This window comes from Ptychodera flava, chromosome 5 (genome assembly GCF_041260155.1).
Source record: "Ptychodera flava strain L36383 chromosome 5, AS_Pfla_20210202, whole genome shotgun sequence".
In the NCBI taxonomy this organism is placed as follows: Eukaryota; Metazoa; Hemichordata; class Enteropneusta; family Ptychoderidae; genus Ptychodera; species Ptychodera flava.
In genome coordinates, this window is record NC_091932.1 from 1,881,082 (window position 1) to 1,904,616 (window position 23,535).

At 37.0% G+C, this 23,535-nt stretch overlaps 2 protein-coding genes across 2 annotated transcripts in view; both read left to right on the top strand.

Moving 5' to 3' along the window:
* The first annotated feature begins 1,092 nt into the window (after positions 1 to 1,092).
* LOC139132750 (potassium channel subfamily K member 18-like) lies at positions 1,093 to 7,339 on the top strand. Its single transcript, XM_070699016.1, has 2 exons — positions 1,093 to 1,566; positions 3,986 to 7,339. Exons 1-2 carry the CDS (start codon positions 1,197 to 1,199, stop codon positions 5,200 to 5,202), a joined length of 1,587 nt encoding a protein of 528 aa, XP_070555117.1. The 5' UTR covers positions 1,093 to 1,196; the 3' UTR covers positions 5,203 to 7,339.
* Positions 7,340 to 8,429: 1,090 nt separating this feature from the next.
* The window catches only part of LOC139132751 (short transient receptor potential channel 4-like), a 39,956-nt gene continuing 24,850 nt past the window's right edge, over positions 8,430 to 23,535 (top strand). Inside the window, exons 1-3 of the mRNA XM_070699017.1 lie at positions 8,430 to 8,703; positions 15,567 to 15,691; positions 16,063 to 16,557. Coding sequence (XP_070555118.1) covers positions 8,514 to 8,703; positions 15,567 to 15,691; positions 16,063 to 16,557 — 810 coding nt within the window. The 5' untranslated portion in view covers positions 8,430 to 8,513. The remainder of the gene's footprint in view (positions 8,704 to 15,566; positions 15,692 to 16,062; positions 16,558 to 23,535) is intronic.

The following is a 23,535-nucleotide window of genomic DNA, read 5'->3' on the forward strand; positions in this document are numbered from 1 at the left end:
ATAATAAAATATTAAAAAGAATAAATTCTTTAAACAATTATATTGCAACATTTCCGCATGGGCGTTGATATGTCTGGTCTTTGAATCATTAATTATGGCACGTAATCAACGCAAAAACTAAGGGGTCGTATTGATGATATGCAAGCCACAACAAATCTTAACTAGGACAAAGCTGACCATATATTTGCAGCCATGAACTTTTGTAGAAGGAAGAAGGCCGCAGTCGGTAGTTTTTGCGGAAGTTTGGAAGTGGGGGATTCCCAGTTGCCAATTGGTGGGAGGGAAAAATTTCAAAGCAAAGCGGGATGATATTCACAAACAGCTATTATTTCCCTCTACTACTATATTTTATTTCCTCCTGTTTTTGAATTTCGCTCAAAAAACTTTAGGATAGCATATTTCACCTGTGAAAACATCTGTGATTGCAATTTGGTTGGCGACCCCTGGCGTATACAGTCTTAAATGGGCGCAGCAATTCATTGTTTGGTAACCAGCAAAAAGTTTATAATATTCAAACAGGACATCCTTCAATTAATCCTCCGAGGCTGGGCAAAAAGTGAATCGAATGACTTTGGTTTAAGTGCCCAGCGTATTAATTGTTAGTCTTTAAAGAAAATGCCCTTCGATTGATAAATACTGCATACATATTAGCAAAGAGCGTATCATCACTTTTTGCAGTGTTCACATAAATGTAATTTCGTACTCTATGTTAATCGGAATTTCCACATCCCAGACACACCATGTTTGTTCAAATTGTCCTGTCAATTTGTAATGCCTGACAACCTAACATCCCTTTATCACTTTCCCTTTTATTACATAAAATTCAATAAAATTTAGCTGCTTATATTTCTTCCTTTGGCCAGTTTTAGGAAAAATTGTGAACGTAAAACGAGTGGACCGCAAGTTAAATGTTAAGCAGCTAAAAGAGTCGTTACAATAACATAAAACAAATATGTGACTACAGTTTAGTCATATCGGTTGAGATGTTATGTTTCTCTATTAATACATGTACGTATGCGCCTGATGGTGATTATATTTAGTATTTTCACTTTTAGCTTCTCACTTACACATATACATTAATTTTTAACCCGCATTAGTGTATATCGTAGCATGTTGAGGGATCGTAATGCCGTCTTTTGAAATTACCAGTTTGTGACACAGCAGTACACCTGTCAGAAAGAAATAGCTTTTCGAGGATGACGATCAGAAGGAAAACTGTTCTTGAATGTCAAAATAGAGTATCCAGTAAGGTGTGGGGATGTTTAATTCTGACCGTCATAGTAACCGGCTATCTCATACTTGGAACTTACATTTTCCATGAACTAGAAGGTACGCTTGGGACACCTAATGAAGCACAAAGGAACTTTGACGCAATATTAGCGAATGTTACTCAGCAAATTCGTCAACTGTGTGATTTGAAATCGGACAATTTTTCAAAAATTGCCAAAGATATTCTAGGGGAATTTCAACACATGGCTTATAAGGCTGAACAAGGACCGACTGGACCAGATTTGTGGACATGGTCAGCTACTAGTCTGTTTTGTGTGACCGTGCTTACCACCATTGGTAGGTAACATGCATCATGCATGAATTGTTCTAGAGTATTGTGTGTGTGTGTGGTCAATAGCTATGAAGAGAGAGAGAGAGAGAGAGAGAGAGAGAGAGAGAGAGATGCAGGGACAGAGGGAGGCGGATATCTCTTTTCTTAATAGCGCATTTTATACATATTTTAAACGGATCTACGTACATTTTGTGCTCATTTGTTAAATCTAGGTAATGTCTTTAAAATAATTTTATTTGATCGCGAAATGCTCAAAGCCTGTCCATTAAATAAGGATGTATTTTTTAGGTTTCAAAAATTAAAACGCAAGAAATTTCTAGAGAATAGTAAATGTTTGGTAACAAATTTCCAGCAGTTGTAAGTCCCCCCTCAGCAAAACATCGCAGACAATTTTGCAGATACATTAAAGTAGCGTTAGTTCTACATATTTACATAGGGATTGTCAGTGGACCTTTTCAAAATCAACTTTAAACCGGTTTCAGTTCATTGCTATATAATCCTTGTACAAATAAAATTTTACGCTCAAAGCTTACACAACCTATCTATATTTTCAATTTCACTTTCGAAATATTAGAAAGAGTTGTTTCGAAAACTTAACGGTTAGGACAGTTGTTTAACAACTACGTCACCAACGACAACATGGAAACACATACATCGACAGAATTACAAAGAACGACAAACAAATCGCAATATTCGTTACGTTCATTTTGTCGTGGATATAGCTCGGCCCTTACGGCGTGTTAATGCGAAATAATTGGAACAAGCTATTCGTGGACAGATGCCATATATAGCATTGTAATCCTGTCATAATAACTGGTATACCCAGCAAAATCAGCAAACGTTTGTTTGTTGAAGTGAGTCACAATAGATATGAGATTTGAAGGACAGACGTCATCTAGAGAGAATTATACGGCCTGTGTCCCTGGTCGTACAAAAATATCCCTTCACTCCCAGGTGCCATTTCTTGAGAAATGACATGTCACTCACTGGGCAACGAAGATAACAGAAATTATATCATACCAGTATATCGATGAATACAGTATGGTAGAGATGTTAAAATAGCAGTGCATTTATTCGTCATATAGCACAGCTAGAACGCCGCTTACGAGCTGTAAGTTAGAAAAAATACCCGTTTCACAATTCGCACCAGAATTTCAATAATAATGATATAATAGCAATACAATAATACAATACATTCTATAAAATGCGATAAATAAAAGCTATCGCTTGTGCACATAGGTGGTAAACTGGTCAAAATCGAGCGGTATACTTGTACCTACGCTTTGTTAAAGACAGGCGTAATATGGATATTATTTACGATATTTACCATTCAACCTCATTTGAAGTGCTGTCTCGATTCAAACATCGTTTAGTATTGTAATCCATAACGTATACGTCATGAACTGACTGACCTCTACGCGAAATTCAATATTGTTATTGTATAAGCTTAACTATGCGTTGTATGGTGCACAGCACATTGTAAAGTTTCCGCGAATATTTTAACCGACAAATCCTAGCGTAGCTGGTCATATTCTATCATATGCTTGACAGAAGTGTTTTGGAAAGGATCATCATTTGCCACGTATGCAAACAAGCATACTTTGAAGGGCCATGAAACAGTATGCATGCATTACTGGGTCATCAGTTGAAGTCATTGGTTTTCTCCTCCCGACCAAAACATTTGTAATGGAAATTATTTTGAACGGTAACGATATATGGTATGAAATTTGAATGATAAGCTTGTAGTGTGTCAGATGTTAAAGTGAGCTTATGACAATAGTATCATTTCACTACATGCTCCAAATTGTAGTTTTGGTGCAGAAGTAATTCAACTCGTACCGTTGCAACGTTGTCAATGTGGACACTGCCAGTGCTACGAGTTTTGATTAGAAAAAGGGGACACACAGACGCAAGGTACGCAGTTATTGGAGACAAGGGGTTTTTTAAACTTTCGATTACCTATGAAATGTGTAAAACACCAGACATTTAACCGTAAATGGAGAGTATGGTGAACTTTAAACTTTAGTGTTTTCATAGTGTTGTCCGTGCTATAAATGTTACACATGTGTGCCTTAGATGACCATACGATGTTCGTGACCTCTTGTAGCCCCAACTGTAAAAAAGTCATTCAATAAACATGATGGTATATTTGCTATTTAACAGAACTCGATATGTATTTTTTGTTACTTGGAAAAGTTACGTGTGACACAGAGCGAAGGTTTGTAATGTCTCAAAAGTTACTAGCTGCTAGAGAACAAAACAAACTTTGATTTTCTTATGATGACTCGTATCCGAAGAAGATGCAGTTATCTATCAATTTATGAATCCATTAAACCGTACAAAACTAGTTTGAATTGATAAATAAAATGCCAGGGCTACAGTTACTAGTCGACCCGCTTTCACTGTTTTCATTCTTTTTGATAGGATATGGTTTCATGGCACCAGTAACGGTCGCTGGAAGAATGTTCTGCATATTCTACGCTATGATTGGTATCCCACTTAATTTGCTGTTTCTTTCCTCCGCTGGTGACGTCATTGCAATGCCATTTCGATATGCCGTCGTGCGTTTAAAGTATATCTGGCCCGACAGGAAATATCCAACTTTACGAAGTTGCGTTGAACGGCGACCTCAACCACTTGAAGATACTTCTGCTTTCGCTGTCAAGAAAGCAGATGATGAGCCGTCTGTTTCGTCGATTTCTAAACATTTAGAGTCCGAGAACGTTGCCAATGTCGTCCTGGAACTTCAAGTGCCAAGTTGTGACAATGATGATGACAACCTGAAAAATTTTCAAAGTTATAACATGACACATGTTGTAAAATGTACGTGTAGTAAGTTCTACGCAATAGATGACATCTCAGAAGACAAAGAATCTAAGAAAACTGGAAGAGATATTCCGGATGGGGAGACTGAATTGTCAGAAAATGGAAACCAGTATAAAATAGCGACTAACAATCATGCACACATTTCCCTACGCGGGGATATTGCATCTGATAAAAACAACGTACGTCACAGAAGTATAGAATTGGATTGCATGAACACAGAAGTGTCGGTATACACACCATCTGTGGACAGCAGCTGTTCTAACACTGAAGTCAAGCCATCCATATGTGAAACATGTCAACAAAGAAAAAGCAGTTCATGTTTCTCCGCTTTAAACAGTTGTAAAAATACATCATCAGAATTATTGACTTGTGAAATGTACATAGAAGAGAGAAAACACACTGGGATACAGACAGATAGCTTAGCTGCAAATACCCAACACAATAATACTAAGGAAAATGATGTTCCTTTGTCTGTGGTTGGAATAATCGTCCTCTTGTACATATTCGTCGGGGCTAAAGGCTTTCAAGAATATGAGGACTGGCCGTATTTGGATTCCCTGTATTTTTGTGTAATAACACTGACTACCATAGGATTTGGTGATATTGAACCCAGCCAAGATTTCATCACTGAAGAAGGAAATTGCTATATAACTATGGCATATATAATGATTGGACTGGTCATTTTATCGGTTTGTTTCAATTTATCTCAGAAAAAGTTAATGAAAGGGGGGAAATCGATGAAGAATTGCCTGATTGGGTCTCGTAAAGAGCAACCTACCCTCGATAAAGGGGATAACTTTGATCATTCAGTTTGATTAAGAAGTTGAATTTACTTGAAACTTTTCATGTTGGCTCGAAATGCCTGTCACTTGTATGAAGTATATAGTAATGCCTATTCTTTTACGGGAAGCTAATGATGACGTTGAGTGTTCATGAAGGACGCGTTAAAGCTCCATCAGCAGTAACTTTTTACGTACTTTCCTTAAGAGTGTCCCTCTGTGTAAAATGTAGTTTCTTGTCCAAAATCTACATGTATATTCATGTGTATTGTTTGACTAAAGCAATAAAGCACCAGTTCACGACATGTGTGCACGAGTAATAGCGAGTGCATATGTTAATTGAACTGGTCATAATCTAGTATAAGTGTCATAATCTAGAGGTATAACTGTCATAATCTAGAGGTATAACTGTCGCCAAGGTGATTATACCATAATATTAAAGTGAAATTCTGGCATGAAACGTCAAACAGGGAATTCTTCCCTGGCTGAGCCTGTTCCAACCGTGCTATATTGCGAATGCAACAAGATAATTTTAGGTCTCGACCAGTCAGATCACAATATTAGCGCCATCAATATCATGATATAATATAATTGTCAAATGCAGCCTTTATGTGTGTAATGTCCATGTTATCTTTGACAGCTGACTTTCACTTCGGACTGTAATTTAACAACGTTCAAAAAATTGAATTTCAATATGTTTTAGGGAGAAGAAGAAGACGTACCTATTGACGGAAAAAATATTAAAATATTATCAAAAGTTTTGCCTTATAATTTTGTAATCAATATCGCATTTCTCGTATTTTGACAGCGACTAGAGAGATGGGTTTGATTTGAAACTACGAAGTGCATGGTCGCTTAAATATTTGTAATGACAAAAAATGTTATCCTTGTTTTGTTTTTATCAAATCTTGATTTCGATTTGTTTGTTTAGCTTGTAGTCTTGGTGCATCTGAGAATAGTATATCTTCTAGTCAAATACTTCCTCCAATAGAAGAGAGAAAACACACTGGGATACAGACAGATAGCTTAGCTGCAAATACCTCACATAAAAATACTAATTTCTTAAAATGTTAACGTCTTAATTCAATACAGTTATCGCCCTTAGTAGGGGTGTTCTGTTTTGCCACCTTTAAGGAAGATTTTCAGACAGGTGATACAAAGAATGAGAAGTGTCACTAACAATGTACTAAGAAATTATGTAAATGGAAATTTTATATAGATGACAGAGTTTAATCCGTTTATTTTATTTTTCATCCGTGTCTATGACTCGTGTGTTTAATTATATTGCTAACAGTGTGAAATACCGAACCACTCTATAATGTAAAAGTAAGGAAACGTTCAATGAGGCTCCTATAAATGTTTTCTAGAACGTTATGACTAAGATCAAGTCATGCTAAATTTCCAGCTTATATACATTATGCGATGGATTCCACTGTATTATTGTGGTTCATCCATTCCTGCGTATTTTCACTGTGACTTGTTACATTTTCATGGACACAAGAGTTTGTTGAATATGAGTGATTCTTTCGTTGACTGCTATGACGTTTCACATTCTTTACTCAGCGTGCATTGCATAAAAGCCCTCGCCCCCTAGGAAGATGTTGCGAAGTTCTTTCGTTAAGCCTTCCTAAGTTCCACCTCTACTGTTATCAAGACATTTTTCTACACAATCAAGACGTTAAAAATTAACTGGTTTTATTAGTATCAGAGGATTGTAAAGGCGTTCATCGTAATCGCTTAGTCATGGAGTTACATCACAATGTGCCTGCAGTAGATAAATACATTTTTCTGAAAGTCTGGGGACATTCACGAGAAATATGGCTTGCGTTGATCGTTTTCGTATTCAAACATTGACAAACATTGAATCAGTAGTAGTAGTAGTAGTAGTAGTAGTAGTAGTAGTAGTAGTAGTAGTAGTAGTAGTAGTAGTAGTAGTAGTGGTGGTGGTGGTGGTGGTGGTGGTGGTGGTGATGGTTGGGGTGGTGGTTTGGGTTGTTGTTGTCTCATAAGTTATACAAAACCCTTGATATGTGAAAAGATGACATATTTCATAGTTATCCTTTCCTAGAATGCTGCGAAATAGCTGTGGAATTTCAACACGGATATAGTAGTACTTGTCAATGAAATCTTAAAGATAGTGTTGGCCTTTGATTTAGCTCGGAGACAAAACGATAAGAAATGAAAAAAAAATGAAAAATCTGCATGAGGTCAAAGAGGTATACTTTGCGATTCCGTTGTGAAAATAGGATAATGAATTCTTAACAATACAGAAAAAATATCTGTCTTTCACCGTGAAAGTCTGCACAACATGATTCATGCTGAAAGAACATGCTTCAGAGAGCTTCTGCTAGTTTATAGCATGGTCCTAATTAGGGACCGTGTTTATGATAATTATGTCACCATGGTTTAAATATCAAGTTGTTTTGACTAAACTTTCAGTTAAAACTAAAATCTCACGACTACATCGAAAGAATCGTATGATAACATGATTGTGTTATGGCACAATAATGAGTGGACAGTGCTAAATGCCTGCCCGTGTCACATACACTGATCGTCAGTGCTCCTATCAGTACCTTAGCTTTTCAGGAAGAATACTCTAGACTTTCGTTATGCCTGAATAACCAATCGAGTTACATAGTAAACATGAACAGCAGCTGATTTTTGTTTGTTGTCTGTCATGACTTTGCTTACTTCAAAATGAGCAAGAATTCTTGGATGTATGGAACCGTGCATACTACAACAATGTCATGCTTCGTACGCGTGTTGCCATGCACTGATGTACACAAACGATTAAGATGGTGTACTTACGCACTGTATGGAAATCTCTAGTCAATTTTGACTTTGTAGATTAATACATAAAGAAAAAGTCAATATTTGACCGAACAAATAAATATTAGTCTTCAAATATTAAATCTACGTAAAACCTCCGAGACGACGTAAAAACGGTACCTTCGAAGTACAATGGGTTTTGTTCCCGAAAATACAACTGTCTAAAATGCCCCATCGGGCTTATTTATGAATTTCAGATATTTTGAAACGGTGGTGAATTATAAAGAGTTAAAACGGTTATCAATCATGACGATAAGTGACAATTGTGACAGATATCCATAAATAAGCCAGGCATATTGCTAAGTAGTCTCATTGATGCCCTGTTTTACGTCTCACGCCACTCTTTCGAAAAGCATCGCCTGTCATTGGCAGAAGCAAAACAAAATTTACAACAAGTTAGAGGGTCCTGTAAATGACACGAAAATCTTAGAATTAAACTAATTAGCGTGGTTGGCGGTGCTACCGTGAGTGTAATACTGTAAAGCAAAACTTGTTTGCTTGCAATTGTCAAATTCAAAATGATGGAGGTCTTCGATAAACGAGCTGAGATAAAAAGATCGGTCGAACGGTTATTCCTATCCGCAGCAGAAAAGGGCGACAAGAAAGCCATTAAGTATGCACTGGAAAATGCCACGGGTTTGGATTTCAACTGCGTGGATCCTAATGGACGAACAGCTTTGATCATTGCTGTTGAAAATGCCAATACCGGTAAGAGGAAATTACGATAATGACTGTCCCTTCTATTTCTGATTAATGTCTATGTTTGTATTCAGCTTTATGACATTGTAAGATCATACAACTTAAAATTAATTGACAAAAGTCCTGAAGCAAACTGTGACTTGGATATTGACTGATTTTGAAGTACTATAGAAACAGGTCAACTATTTACAGACGGGATGTTTTCATGACTTGGTAGGTCAGAGTAGAGTGAACTTTAGTCTCCCTGCGGTGAAGATAGTGTCATTATTCCAGACTTGGAGAAGTAAATATCATTAGGAGAAAATAAGACTGAGAAACTAACTACATGTCCCAAAATAATGGAAGTATGCAACACGAATAGCAATGCATCTAAGGTATTTGTATTTATATGTATTTGATTACGTTAGCATTTTGAGAAGGGTCAACAAGAGTTTTGTTTTCTTCGTACATTTTGTGAATATTTGTAGGCATTGCTATTTTTTCACCAACTTTACTAATATGCAAACAGAAATCTCTATAAGTCTATTTGGTGATTTATATAAGCTTAAATTATATCGTTACTTCGAAGACACGATTAGCAAATGACTGCTCTGATAAAGAAAGAAAGCGAATACTACCCACGGACATGATACGTGCAACTGATCTTAACAATGGTCAAATTAATGCAAAATAAATTTCTAAGTTGACGGGTCTCTTTCATGAACTGCCGACAAACGTCTGGGGTCAGCGGATTTTAAATGAAAACCCGAAGGCGAATATTTTTCTCTCGTGCTTAGTTCAGTGATTATGACAACATTCAACTATACAAAGGAACAACAATTGAAAACACCTAGAGAAGAAAAATCGCTGTTATTCATTCATTCGTTCATTATGAAATCAATCAACACTTCCTGCTTTAATCGCAAAATGATCAACATTATTTAAACCGAACGCGACTCTTCATTAAATTTATGAGAAAATCCTTAAAACCTAATTGCCCGCAGTTGAAGATTATTCGGTCCGGATTAAACATTGATATAAACCACTGTTTTTATCGTAGATGGCTGTATAGCGTAGTTAAAGTGTTGTAACTACCCCCTTTGGACAAACAGTAGGCAACATTTGATTGACTACAAGACATGGAATAGAATATGTAGACTCTATAAGATGTCCTTAGTTCTGTAATCATCAGTTAGCAGTAAAATTCGAAAGAAATCGACGAAAGTAGCTCTACTTTCACAGATACAGTACGTTGTAAGAAAGCTCATAATTTCACTCGAACGTTTCTCACGTCAGTACTTGCAACAGAAACGATGTAATTTGTTACCACAACTTACACAGTATTGATAAAAAAGGCTATCATCACTTTTAAAGAATTGCTCAAGTTTATATACTGTATTTACAAATCTTAAAGTGAAATATTCTCTTTTACATCTTAACCGGAATCACTGTGCAATCGACTGAGCCAATCCCCTGCTGGGCAACTACAGTTGATTACTGAGTCTACCACTGCGCAGTGTGTCGGAATAACAAAGTCTATGGTTGTATTAAAACACGATGTGTGTGTCCTATACACAGAGAAATTTCTAGTTTGAATGAAATTTATCATACCTTTCGAATATTAAAATCATGACCTTAAACAGAGAAGGTACCTCTATGGAATTCCCGTTCTTGGTCTTGACATTGTAATGTATTTATTTTAATTTCTCATCCAAATTGTTCCTCGCAAAAGCGATATTCTCGTACGACTTGTAAATACCAAGGCCATATCGTTTACTTGTAGATAAATAAATGAAGATTCGGTCTAGGATTCGCTAAACACCTTGCTTCCTGCATCAAATTTTGATGAATTTCAGGTCTTGAAAATAAACAAGGTCTCAAGTAAATTCATGATGACGACACACATTGATCGTGTATTTATAGACTCAAGAATGCGTAACTGTAAGTGTACTGTGAATCTCCATCTAGCTTGGACTTAGACATCAGAGAATCAAGTAAGGGGCAATGCCACTATGTCCAGTAGTTAAAGCCCCCATTGACCTCTAAATATCTTCCTATTCTCTCCTGGTTTTCTCTGAATTCTACCCTCTGAAGCGATATGGGCTTTTACTGCATCAGGAAACCATTCCTTTGTGAAACATTTGACAAGTAAATTTAAATTTTAATAGTCATTTGATTTCCCGCCATTATCAAAAATTGGTAATATTACAAAGGAAACAGAACATACAATGTCACAGTTGAAAAAATTCACCCCATTACATTGGACTACTCTACTCTGTGCAGTTTATGTGGAGATTCCAGTACAGATTTCAGTACAGATGTGCACAGTATCCATGGTTTTTGCTTTTCCGCATGGGACTACGATTTAATGTTTAAGCAAACATTTAATCGCAGTGTGATCTTTATCCTGTTCAAAATTGTATATACGTTCCCAGCGGGTAGTTAATAATAAGTGTATACACACATTTAGTATATTATCACATACTTATTTTAGCTTGAAAGTAAAATCATAAAAATATAATTCTAAAAGATACAGCTAGCGGGGCTTTAATGTAATACACCTTCGTTAACTTTGTGACTTTGTCATTTAGAGGCGTCCGATATGGCCTTTATTAACTGCTCGATTAAAACAATTTTATGGCAGGTGTTCATACCAGCAAACCAATTTCCCACTTAGAGCGATAGATACATTTAAACTTAAATTGTACAGCTTCCTTTGTGAAGTTAATTTGACGTACAGGTGTTTCTTTGAATACAACATGGCTGACATGTTGGTGACAGATCAAGGGACATGAAACTGTGCAGTGAGACACTGTGCAATTCTGTGAGGCTCACATTATTTTATTCAAAGACTCTATAATATCAGTCGCTGCCATAAAATAGCCAACACAATTACTATTAGGTAGTGTGGAGTACAACATTCTTGCAATGATAAGCAATTTTATAATTAATCATGAAGGGGTTGAGGCTTAAAAAAGCTTGGAATTATTAGGGCTAACCACCATGATGGAATTATTAGGGCTAACCACCATGATGGAATTATTTATTAGGGCTAACCACCATGATGGAATTATTAGGGCTAACCACCATGATGGAATTATTAGGGCTAACCACCATGATGGAATCGTTGGCATATTTGTATTGTGGCTCTCAAAGCCTCATGGGAAACCAAATCACCTAAAAACTCAGCAGATGTCATAGACAAAGCTTTCAGGTTTAGAAACAGGCTGACTTAGATCATACTATGAAAATTTTAAAGAACATCAACATTGCCATGAGATATGCAGTTTACAGAGCAATACCAGTCCTTCACTCGTTTTGAAAAAAAAATAGTAGTATAAATTAAAAATTCGTGGCACATTTCGGCCAGCTAATAAACCAATTTTCACCTTCAAAACCGAAAATCGAAATGGAGCTAATTTTCAATTTGCAAATGGTTTCATCATCTTGATTATTAACTTATAGGCCAATTTTTAAATTCAAAATCTCTTGGCTGAGATTGAAATATAGGAAATTGGTGTATACTGCCGCGAGGATGGCTCTTTGCGGCAATTCAAATTTTCCTCTAACAAACTCTATTCCCCACAATGCATACTTCCGTTTTTCCAATTTTCAATTCACCAAATATCTTATTCTCCTATTTTATTTTGGGCGTGGCAGCTGATAGTATCTATCTTTGGCCTAGGAATGCATCAAACTGTGACAGTTATTTGCGCGGGCAACTCGTTCAATGGATCGAGTAACGAACATACAAAGAACAATAGTGTTGCGGCCGCCGGAAAGGAAAGTCCGATATAATCAGTTTGACCTGAGCTGCTGAAGTTTTGCGCGCTTCCCGTTAATGTTGCAAGCTTGAACGTGAAAAATTGTGACAGCCATCAGCCCAATCAGAGTGCGGTATCCACATTTAATTTTATCTGATTAATTAATTCAGCTGTCAATCTTTGCACGCAATGATGTTCTCCGCATAATGATATGAGTACCCCGTCATAGTTTTTAAATCATATGCCGGCTCACTTCATGAATTGCACCCGTTACAACCTGATCCAAATCTTGACCTTGAAGGCGTTTGATATCATGTTTGAGACAGCATCGTCTTACACTTCGTTCAGAGATACCATTTGCCCTGGGCAAAACATTTTTGATATGAACTACCTATTTCGCGGTGAGTTCTTCCTTTATCAACCATTTCTTAAATTTCTTACGGCTGAACACGCCAACTTAAATTCATTGCCTGAAGTGCACGCGCACTCTAACAACCAAAGAACAGGTTTTTTTTGTCTTCCAGTATGTGAGACGATGTTAGGGACTGGTCAGTTTGTTTAGCCTTGCGCGCTCTGTGCGTACATGTGTAATACACACACTCCAGAGCTTGCAGAAGCAGTCTGATAGCGTTCTACATTTGCACTATATAAATCGGAAGAAAAAATGTTGACACTGCACTAAAACGGTCACTAACTCACTATTTAGTAAATTTAACCTTGGGATATGGACGTTTATCGGCGTGATATTGAAAGGCGGTTATCCATGTTAAGGCTACAGATTGACCTAAGGAGAACACAGGGCATCGGCTCTATGCTGCCATTCAGTGTTATGATAAACGGCAGTTGCTGTGAAGTTAGATAGGAAAGAACATCTAGACATGGTACATACTTGGTAAATTGATCACTTCCCCGATGACTTGCATGGACAAATGGAGATTGACCCTGAATCCATGCAATCATATATCCTGACTTTCAAATACCGGTCCTAACTTCATAACGATACAGATGATGGCATTTCTACAGTCATGCTTAACTTAATAACAGTTTTATTGAGTGCAGTGGCAGGTTAATAGTATTTAGTTGGCAAAGATAAATTAACTTGAAGCAGCTGTTAAATCGTTCAAGGGAAATGATCCTTTACATACTTCAACAGAGATCGCTGTATGCTGAATAAGATAAAGTCGTGTTGTTCTCTCAGCTACATGTACAGTAAAGCTCAAAGGATTCAAGCAACATCTTATCCAATACGGCGACAATCATAAGACGCACTCATCGAACACAATGGTGTATTTCTGTCTTCGACCAAACCATATACAGTATGGAATACTTCAAGTTTTGATGGACAATGGTTTAGATGTACCATTCCCCTAAAAAGTTTTCGATACTGTTTTGGCCTGAAACAAACCCTAGACAGTGTAAAGTAAATAGATCTCCCTGTTTAAGGCTAACTTCATTTATGAAATTGGCTAAGATTTAAAGATGAGGAGTATAACTATATTAAAATATTGAATATGTTAAATAACTTCCACGGAAACCATTGTGCGAATACTTAATGAACTCTACAATGACTGGAGGTATTCAGTCAAGGTAGCTCGGTTATTGAACACTCTTTTTTGAGGTTCGCCGAGAGACTGGCTAATATATATATATATATATATATATATATATATATATATATATATATATATATATATATATATATCTGTGTATGTGTTTTTGTGTGTGTGTATAGTACAGCGAAATTTGACCGAGTGTCCGGTTTAGCTTTCGACAAGTCTACATGTTGCTTATCATTAGAAAAGTAAACATTTTGAAGGCAGAGAGATATCGCTGTCTCCTCCACGCTAACTTACCCGTTGCCGTGGCATGATGCCGTCGGGAAATTACGTGCCAAAATACAGTGAATTATTTAAAAACACCGGTCGTGTTATTTAATGGCACAAAATGTACTGTGGTGATTGAGATTTGCACTTGCATGTGTAAAATCAACGCTTTTCTTCTAGTCTATTTTGTAGATGTGTCATGTATTTGATAAGTGCCTAGGAAGAAAGTTTCATTTATATGAGACAAAAGGAAAAAGTTTCATGCAGGAGTGTTCAGAATTTTCTGGTTGATGATATTCATAAAGTTCCCAAGAAAGAAAAAGTTTGTTGTATTGTGTCATACTTGTTGATAGAGTAGACTGCACTGGAGATGCTACAGACTGTATGCTAAAGGGAATGTTGTCGTGATTACTGACATCGAGAGAAGAAGAAGAGTTTATTTTGAAAAGAATACTTGTTTCTTCATAAAGTTCCCAAATTAAAATAAAGGCCAAATGAAAACTTTAGTGATGTGTATGTAGTGCAGTGTTAAGCTTGTTGTGAGTGGCATGCTGAAGCGACTGTCGCAATTGTAGACTAGACAGTGTATGGGAAACGTTACTTTTCTCATGATAAGTAACATGTACACTTGTCAAGATCTGCAAGGGAAACCGGACACTAAGTGAATGTTAAATTAGGAAAATGTAATATTTCAGTACTTTTTGAAAATCACCTCATATTCAAATGATTATATTGGTGTTTTTGTGATTCCTACCTATCCAATATAAACACACACACCCACACCCCACACACCCCCCACACACACCCTCACACATTTGTATATCGAAGTATACAGAATATATATATATATATATATAATATATATATATATATATATATATATATATATCGAAGTATACAGATGTCCTCATGGGAAATTATTGTTATTATTATGGTGTAATTATATAATACACACACACACACACACACAAATATATATATATATATATATATATATATATATATATATATATATATATATATATATATATTATATATATATATATATATGTACTTTCCATGTAGAGAACTCATGTTAACATTTACTGTCACAAAGGGCAGGATCCATGTCATAATTTATTGTCAAGTAGACTACGTCAGTGTTTACTGCCTCATGAGATTCATAAATCACTATCAGACTGTGGCTTATGGTCCTTCTTTTGCCGTAGCTTTCTGCTAAGTACGTGAGCTGTAAAATTGTGTATCAGCCCTAGCAGGGTAAAACAGTCAAATTTCCATTAAAATATAGTAATGTAATCATTTGCAGATGTCATCGAGATATTACTCGATCATGACGTTGATTTAGGCGATGCACTGCTTCGTGCTGTCGATAAACAAATCATAGGGCCTGTACAACTGATATGTGAACATATCAAGAAGAATAATAAATCGGTGAGTATGACGTTGTTCAGCTTTACCTAAGTTGTGATGTTTTAGTATTCTTCACAATACTATGATCATTTGTCAGTTATAAAGGAGGAATTTGCAGGAATTTAAAAAATGCAATTGTTTAAATGTGACAATTCCCATTACAGTCAAGACTGAGTTTCTGCCGATAGACGTTTACGAACGTGACTGTCAGCAAAAAGTGAAAAAATACGGATAAGACGAGATATCTTTTTGTCAAATTTCTTAATCTCTTCTGCTCATTGTAAGGGAAAGAGTAAAATGTGTCCATGTTTACACCGGTAAGACACTTGATATATTTTGTTACTCTATGTTGTACTTGAATTAAAGCGGTTAATCTTTCTTTAATCTTTCAGGATCACCTTTATTGTCATTCCTTGAGCGGCGATTTTCATCCCGATCTGACACCCCTGATATTAGCAGCGCATCATAACAACTATGATATAATCCAAATTTTATTAAACTGCGGTGCTACAATCGAAGATCCCGAAAGTTATAGTTATACAACAAAGAAATTTACACTTCAACATTCGATGGCCACAATAAATATATACAAGGCATTTGCAAGTGAGTCGTATATGTCTCTTACATGCAAAGACCCAATTACCGAAGCATTCCAATTAAGTTCTAAGTTGAAGGAACTGAGTGAAAGGGACTATGAGTTTCGTAATCAGTACATCGAGCTAGCCACCCAGTGTGAGGAATATGCAGCCGATCTACTCGGATGTATACGCGATACCAAAGAGCAGGTTCTCGTGCTGAGTAACGAGTCTTCAAAGACTCCTTACAAGAGAAGAAATAGTCTGGAACTACCGGTGATTGAACAAGCCGTGAAACATAAACAGAAAAGGGTAAGTTGAAATTATCTCCATATCAAACTTTGAAGGTCACTGAAACACTTTGACATGGTAACTGACGCCCACAAATTTGTAAACCAGTCGACTTGTTTCAATCATCGCAATATGTAATAGAAAACGTAATCACATTACGAGTTCTTGAGCTAGAATCGTACTTTTGTGGCACCTACTTACTTACTTTGTAAATAAAATGAGGTATAGCATTTTCTAGCGGGTCATACATTTATCTTCATTAATGCAATCATCAGTATTTGAAAAGTAGGAGTATCGTTCTTTGTAAAAGACAAGGTCGATAACTTTTAACTTGTACTAACGGCTGTTATAATTAAGCTGTCAAAACATAAAAAAGGAAACCGACAAGCCTAGAGTTCACTTATTTCTCATGTACTGATTAGTAAATCTTAGGGTTCTGTGTATTGTAACATCAAAACGGTGAATGGCATAATTGAATCAATTTCAGCATGCAGGAGGGGAACGATAGGGTTCACTTAGTGCTAGTATAAAGACTGTTTGACAAGGACTTCAAACTAAAGCTTAGTTCTGATGAATGAAGAAATGAACAACAGGGCTCTGTAATCTATCATAATATGCATGAAAGAAAGTTATACAGTAAAATTACTTTCAACTTGCAAAGTAGAAAACAGTAAAAGTAAATCAGTACTGACATGTAAATTCACCACAGAAATCAGTTCTACATTATATGAACAAAACGTAAACCAGAGAGTCCAATCGAGTCTGACACAAACGGCGAGAGTAATCCACAGGATTCGATAAATGGTAGCATATGAGGGATGGGTCATTTGTGACATAAATGGGAACAGTCAGTCCTATGATCGCACTTTGGATCACCAGGTGTGACCATTTCTTTCTCTGAACTGTTCAGCAAAATATACAACAATCGCCATGGCAATTTCCCTGTGAATATACATGAAAAATTTTCAAAGAGATTTATGATTTAGGAAAATCGTACACGCTGTCTAGGTGGTATAGGTCATGTGTATCGCCCGGATAAAAGCTTTAAAAATCGTTTCAGACGTAACCACTTTGGCTGAAACATTGAAGATTTGTTTTAAAAAAGGTAAAACCAAAGACAAAGTGTACTTAAATGCAATCTTTCATTTCGCGAACTGGTGAGCCTGTATTGTTCTCGGGAAATGTTAACTCTCGCTGAACGAAAGCAAATACTCTGTGCACTGCAAAGCTGTGGTGATGTCTCTGTGCGTATGGCAGCGATGTGCGTATAGCATGGATGTACGCGTAGCAGCGATGTGCGTACGGCAGCGATGACGTCTGTATACATGTAATTTCTCTGCGTATTGCGGCGATGTGCGTATAGCATGGGATGTGCGAACGGCAGCGTTGTACGCATAGCAGCGATGTGCGTACGGCAGCGTTGTACGCATAGCAGCGATGTGCGAACGGCAGCGTTGTACGCATAGCAGCGATGTGCGTACGGCAAAGATAATGTCTGTATACATGTAGTTTCTCTGCGTGTTGCGGCGATGTGCGTATAGTATAGCAGCGATGATGTCTCTGTACTGTGCAAATATAGCAATGTGTCTCAGCGCGTATAGCAGCGACATGATGTTGGCGTGGGTGCAACACCAGTCATGTGTGTTTCAGCCATGGGCGTATATCAGCAATAACGTTTCATTGCGAATAGCAGCGAGGATATCTCAAATTGTCGTTTTCGTTTAACACGAATACCCCTTGCCAGACGTTGCATTTCTGCAAGAGGTTTTACGACAAAATGTTAAAGTGCCACTGTTTTCTTCTTGTTAGATAACTGACACAGTTTTCTTAAATTACAACAATACTTTGAAAAGCAGCTTATTATCAATTTTGCAGTCCGTTACGGGCAACAGAAAGCAGCGATGACGTCTCTGTTCGTACAGCAGCGATGACGTCTCTGTATGTATAACAGTGATGATGTCCTTGTGGTACGTGCGTGCAGCCCGGCTAGGGCGTGTAATCACGATGTGTGAATGGCAGCAATGACGGCTTTATATCATTGTACGTATAGCAGCTATGACGTCTGTGTGCATATACAGCCTTAATGCTATCAGCGATGTCCTTGAATTTATATTTTTAAATGAATTAAGCCAAAGTAAATGAGTGGTCTTGAAACAGTAAATGTCAAAGTTGGCGGTCTTGAAACTGACTTTGCACCATTTCAATATTAAGGCAGGTTAAGAACTGGAGTTAGAAGTACTACTTATTCACACGATCCATGCATTTAGAACATTTAATAAATATCCATTGTTTCATCGTGTCATTGTAATGAAATGACATATTGAGGCTCGGCGCAGGTTTCAGAAGAAAACGCTTAAGTCTGCCGTTTTTGTTTTAAATATATGTTCGTATGTTTTGGATCTCATTTGTATTTTTCATCTTCAGGCTCTTTTTAGAGCTCTAATCTGATAATCTAATGTTGACAAAAATGAACTTATAATGTGTGAACAAATAAAAGCTAATTAGACGTTGCGCTAACTATTTCACCTCAAAAATATAATTCCGAAATTACAAATTTACCGACGGTTTACATGAACACATTTTTCAAATTCCATTCTGACTTGTCCTGCGGCTTGAATAGACATAGCGTTCATTTTGTAGTGATCTATGAAGTCAGTTTTGACAGTTAACATTCAACTGGCTTAAAATACGTTGTAGTTTATTTCTAGCAGTGTTATCAATACGGCATGAAGGCAAACAAACATTCCGTACCTAAACAATCGTGTTAAATGACATCATCGGTATGCAATAGGGTTCGATGATATCAATGTTCCCTTATTACTCCGCAGTATCTTTGCTGGACTCGATTACGTTCACTCATATGTATGCAATTTATGCCATGTTCTCTATAGACATTACATACGTCAAATCAGTGCAAACTTAAGTCAACGTTCTCTCAAAGGACGAGTAACACATGTGCTGTACATCGGTAGCCGCTAATGGTTCTACAAATTTCTTCGTTAAGCACGAAATGGAATAAGTCGTTCAAGATATCAGTGTAATCAGAAACAGATTTGTTCGCGGTAACACTCTGAAACAAGCGAGCAATGCCAGGATGATTTAAATTCACTTTTCATCCGCAACTTGGTTGCTCTCTTTTGTTTTGTTTTGAAAGAGTTGGCGCCTCGAAATAGATGGACTTAAAACCTTTGTCCGAATTTTTCTCAAGGAAATTTAAACATTTTCCTTTCGAAATCAAAACTAAAAAATCAGGGGTCATCCTGCATAATTTGGTAGTTGAGAAACTCATTACCCTATATTTACCGACATTTGAAATTCAAAATGACTGTCATCCTATTGTATACTGAAATTTTTGATTTTCACAAAAAACAAGTCAAAGAAAACTTTACTTAAAGTGACATTAGCTGTAACGTTTAACTAATTTTTCACTACTCTGTTTCAATGTATCAACTACAGAATTTTACTACAATCCGATCATCATGACCAATGCCCGGTGTCCTGCTTGCCAACACAGCCTGTATATGTAAAATGACCATCGTTATTGTTATTGTATTCTAGTCCGGACCTGAATACAAAATTTAAATAATAACAATGCAGATTATACTCATATAGGGTATATTTATGAGCTAAATATGGAATTTCTCCATGGTTCAGGGCTACAAACCAGAAACTGCAGATGACACACTGAACAAACAAAATTTAAAAAATGACCGAAGTTACAGTTAATGGATCTTTAATTCACGAGCTTTAAATGAGTCCCTAACATATTTGAGACCAAAACTGTCGTGTTAAAGTTTCAGAGTCCGAATATCTGTTTCCGAGAACGTTGTACCTTAAATTGAAACAATTTTCATGAAACAGTTAGGCTGTAGGGATAAAGCAATCCAGCTCGTGTAAGTTACTTTCGAAAACAAGTTCATCATAAGGCCAAAAAAAAAAATTGTGTGTTTCCTGTAACATGCTAGTAGTAAAGTAAAAGTGGTCAACTGGGATAAAGTAAGAATTTTACACCCATTTATTCATTTATCTACATGAAGCGAAGGAAAAATTAACCATCCATGTAACTAAAGTATAACCCTGACCTATATACGAACTCACGCATGCGCAACAGGGGTTTGGCGCAGCCTGAACTAAGCGGGGAAATTCCCTTCTGAGCATGTTTATACACGTTCCGAAGGTGTACGGGAAATTCCGTGTGAGTCAACCGGGTCATCAAACTAGCCTATATAAAGGAGCTTTTTTTTACCTGTGTTGTCAGTCCGGCCGGTCGCGGAGTCTAGCTGATGTTGAACACGAGAGTTCCTATCGGTACGAACTAACTTTCATATCCATTCAATCCATAATATCGTAGATATCGCTCCAGCGGCGGACTAAATCCTTCTTGTTTTTGAATTTCTAGCGCCTGATGAAATATGTCCTGAATAAGTTCTGACCCCGGAGCCTCCTCGTTCCGAAGGGTTGCGCCTTTTTCTTGTATTTGTGTAAGCAGCTGTTTATATTGCACATAATAATGTTTATATTTCTCTCGTCTCTTTGCTACACCAGTTTTCCCTTGTATCACATCAATAACAACACCTGGTATAGGAGTTAAGGCTAACAGTACCGGAACTGTTGGAATTGCTGCTATTACAGCAGAGCTTACAAGAATTCCCTTAGTAATATTAAGAGCCATATCAATTCGACCCATTAATTTATAACTTCGTCGATATGCAGCACTTGTTCTTTCTATGTAATCAGCCAATTGTTCAACGCTTTCAACAACTGAGATGTGCATTTTACTGTATATGTAAGGGGGGATAAAAAATAATTGTAGTAATATAGAAATACAATATGGCAGAAGGAGGAGAGAATATAGAACTCCAGGATTTCGATGATGCAAATTTGAATGATGACGATGTTACTGCTGAAACATCTTTTACCGATGATACTTTTGCAGAAGCCGGTCCTTCCCAGGCTGGCTCACGCGATAGCCCGCAGGTAGATCCTACGACTAGACAGAGAGTAACAATTGAAATACAAATGGCTGAAAAATTCTTAAACGAGAATAATATTACTGATGAAGCAGCACGAAACGAATTATTTATGAATGCAAAGATTAGGGATGGAAATCTGTATTATAAAAACCTCAAGCTATCAAAAACTATAGGACGTGGATTTAGATCACTCGAGACAGTGAAAAGAGAAGCGGGAGGATATGAATTTGTAAGTAAAGTATACAGTTTGAGGGGGAGCAGCGCAGAGCCCGAAAATGTGAGTCGTGCATTGCATTCTGTAGATGTGGAAAACGATAAAATACCGGCTGAGAAGATGACGCCAGAAGACATGGGTATATACAAAGATAAACTGACAGAGTTACGGCAAGATGCTTCTGGTAATGCACACAAATACAAGCTTTTGAAAATAAAATCGAACAAGGAACAATCTAAACCCAGAATATAGAGCTTTTGTTGATGAATTAAAGATAGCAAATATGCGTCTTGATGAGCTTTACAGTGAAAGAGAAAATCTGTTAGAGCAGACAGAACTTACACCCGAACTCAGAACAAGACTAGCTAAAATGATGATCGAATTGAAGTACAACTTGATATGATCAGTGGGGCACGTGAAAGACTGGCGTCGACTAGGTCTCTTCGTGATGTAATTTCCGATCCAGAATTGTCACTCAGGCTGAAGCTAACAGAGTTATTTAAACGAAATGGTATTACAATCGCTGCATTACTTACTGCCCTTGGAATGGCAATATCAACAATTGCCATGGCTGTAACTAAAGGAGGGGGAGGAGGAGCGGGAGCAGGGGGAGGAGGAGCAAACGCAGGAGGTCAGGTCCGCCCAAAGTATATACAAAAGCGAAAGAAATTGTAAAGCAATTTGGTGAATGGTTAAAAACATTGGCCGCAAAAAGTGCTGCTGCAATACCAGGTTTAATCGGTTCCCTCGTCAGTTTTCTATTAAAAACAGCAGGATCGGTTGTCGGATTTGTCGGAGAACAGCTATGGATATTTTTAACTGGTTAACATTAGTCATTATAAATAAAATTATGTATTAATATATGACACCCCTACAGCATCAACATGTTTGGTGAAAAGAATATTGCAAAGTTTCTTTCTAAAAATAAAGACCTGTTTGGTTTCTCTGTCGAATTGGAATGGTGCAAACTCCGGCGGGTAAATCGACATATACTTCGAGCAAATCCAGGTGTCCGACTCAAAGATGATAATCTTTATCATAACATATTAGCTTTCGTGAAGGAATGTCAAAAGACTAACTTCTTTAAGCGACTAGAATTCATAGCTGTATTCCAGGATACTGAGGATGACCAAGAGGCTCATCATCTCCAAGAATATTGGGTTCTTCGATTGATTCGCGACACAGGCAATCGATTTATCTTTCAGGCAGACGGAAATATTTACGTAAAGATGTGATTTTTGAATTTTTCTTCTAAGTTATTATATACACGAAGTGAAACTTAAGATGTGATTAATTTTCTTTTTTTCTTCTACTATATACATTACACGAAAAATGGGGTACGATAGAACATTATCACCGACTTTCACCAACCGAATACCGAATGGAACGAAGTCAGAAAGAACTCATCATGTGATTGCTCATAATCCAAGTGAGGCAGATCCAGGCCAGACACTTATCATACGATGTCCGAAGTTAGAAAGCGGAGTACTCTTAGTTCCAGATACTTTCGACCTGGTTTTTGATCTCGAAGTAACGGGAGGTGGAACTACCCGTGTAGTACAAAATGTTGCAAAAAATTTGGTGGAGCGTATGAAACTCACATTTGAGGGCCAGGCACTTTCCGATTTGAGTAAATATAACCTCATTGAATGCTATCGTGATCTCTTCAAACATAAAAAGGAGAGATCGAACATGACACTGTACGGAATTCAGAACGAAAATCTAAGAAAATTGAGAAGTGGCGCGGCCAATGCAGATGCCGACGTCGTGGGCGATAAGTTACTTTTCGACACATATAAAACAAAATATGCT